At 52.8% G+C, this 1,463-nt stretch overlaps 1 protein-coding gene across 1 annotated transcript in view; it reads right to left on the bottom strand.

The window, feature by feature from the left end:
• Positions 1 to 327, bottom strand: part of KIF13B (kinesin family member 13B) — a 268,551-nt gene extending 268,224 nt beyond the window's left edge. Inside the window, exon 1 of the mRNA XM_045286833.1 lies at positions 230 to 327. Coding sequence (XP_045142768.1) covers positions 230 to 284 — 55 coding nt within the window. The 5' untranslated portion in view covers positions 285 to 327. The remainder of the gene's footprint in view (positions 1 to 229) is intronic.
• Positions 328 to 1,463: the final 1,136 nt, after the last annotated feature.

Here is a 1,463-nt window from a genome sequence, read left to right as displayed (position 1 = left end):
GGACCGGGTGGCAGGCGAGGGGAGGGGCGTCCCGTGATGGGGCCCGTGCGGGCGCGGGGAGCTGAGGAGAAGCGGGGGGCCAAGTTTCAGGGTCCCCAGGCCGTCCGCCCGCCCCGGCGCGGACTCGAGGGGCGGAGCCGGGCGGACCCCACACGGTGGCAGAGGGGAAGGGCGCGCCAGGCACCTGCCGCCTCAGGCACGGCCGGTCCCGGGAGGGCTCGGCTCTCACCTCGTCGGTTCATGGGCCGGATCCGGACCGCCACTTTCACTTTGGAATCTCCCATCCTCGCCGCCGCCGAGGGTCTGGCTCGGCTACGGTCTGCCGCTGCCACCAGGCAACTCTTCTGGGCTGACCCGGGCGGCGGGAGGGGGCTGCGGGCGGGAGGGGCGAGGAAGGCGGGGCTGGCAGGAGGCGGGGCCTGTAGTAATGGGGGCGGGGCAGGGAGGGTCCGATCGCGGAACTGTCCTGCTGCATGCCGGGACTTGTAGTCCCTGAGCTTCGCTGAAACAGAGACGCTCACGCGGGAAAACACAGCGCGCTTCGCTTTCTGGAACTTGTAGTCAAGGTTGAGCTTCTGTAAATGTCTCTTTCCACACCGTTTTTCTTCTTCTTTTTAAAATAATCATTTATTGGGGGGCTCTTACATCTCTTATAACAATCCATACATCAATTGTATCAGTACATTTATACATAAGTTGCTATCGACATTTCCAAAACATTTTCTTTCTACTTGTGCCCTTGGTATCAGTTCCTCTTTTTCCCTCTCCCTCCCCCACCCTCGCGAATCCTTGATCAATTATATGCATTGTTGTTGTTATTTCGTGTTTTACACTGTCGGTTGTCTCCCTTCACACACATTTCTGTTATTCGTCTCCCTGGGGGGTGGGCTATATATCCAAGCTTCTCCACACTATTCTTAAACCTCACAGTGTTGAGCTATAAACTGACTCTGAGCTAATAATGACGTAGGAGGTGTTACCTATTCATATTCATCTTCTGCCAGTCCTAGACTTTGATCCCTGGTACAAACTATTTCTTCTGCCGGAATTCCTGATGAGAATGCTTGTGTGCTAAAATCATCTCTCAAGACAAGTCAGAATCACTCTGGAAGAGTTCATAAAGCACAGGTTATGTCTACAACAACGGATCCCCTCTTTAGTCATGGACCTTGGGCTATGGAACCGGTTTCAGCTCAAATCTCACCTCAGTTACATGACAACTGGCAAGTTATTTGCTGCTCTGTTCGTGTCTTTTCAGACATACAATAAAGACAGTAATAATCCATTGCCTTTGAGTCAATTCCACGCATAGCAATATATTTTTTTTTAATTGGAAAAAGCCATGGTGTCCATTGTAACTCATCGCAGCCCAAGTACAAAGCTTAGGACTCCCAAGGTTTCAGAGATGGTAAATCCTTCTCCCGTGTAGAGACTCGAGGGTTTGAATCCCCTCTCAGCGCTGT

Source organism: Echinops telfairi, unplaced genomic scaffold (assembly GCF_000313985.2).
Source record: "Echinops telfairi isolate 266 unplaced genomic scaffold, ASM31398v2 ScPeMD7_9;HRSCAF=40, whole genome shotgun sequence".
Taxonomy (NCBI): Eukaryota; Metazoa; Chordata; class Mammalia; order Afrosoricida; family Tenrecidae; genus Echinops; species Echinops telfairi.
Note: the sequence above shows the minus strand (reverse complement) of the source record. Positions and strands in the feature narration are given on the sequence as shown.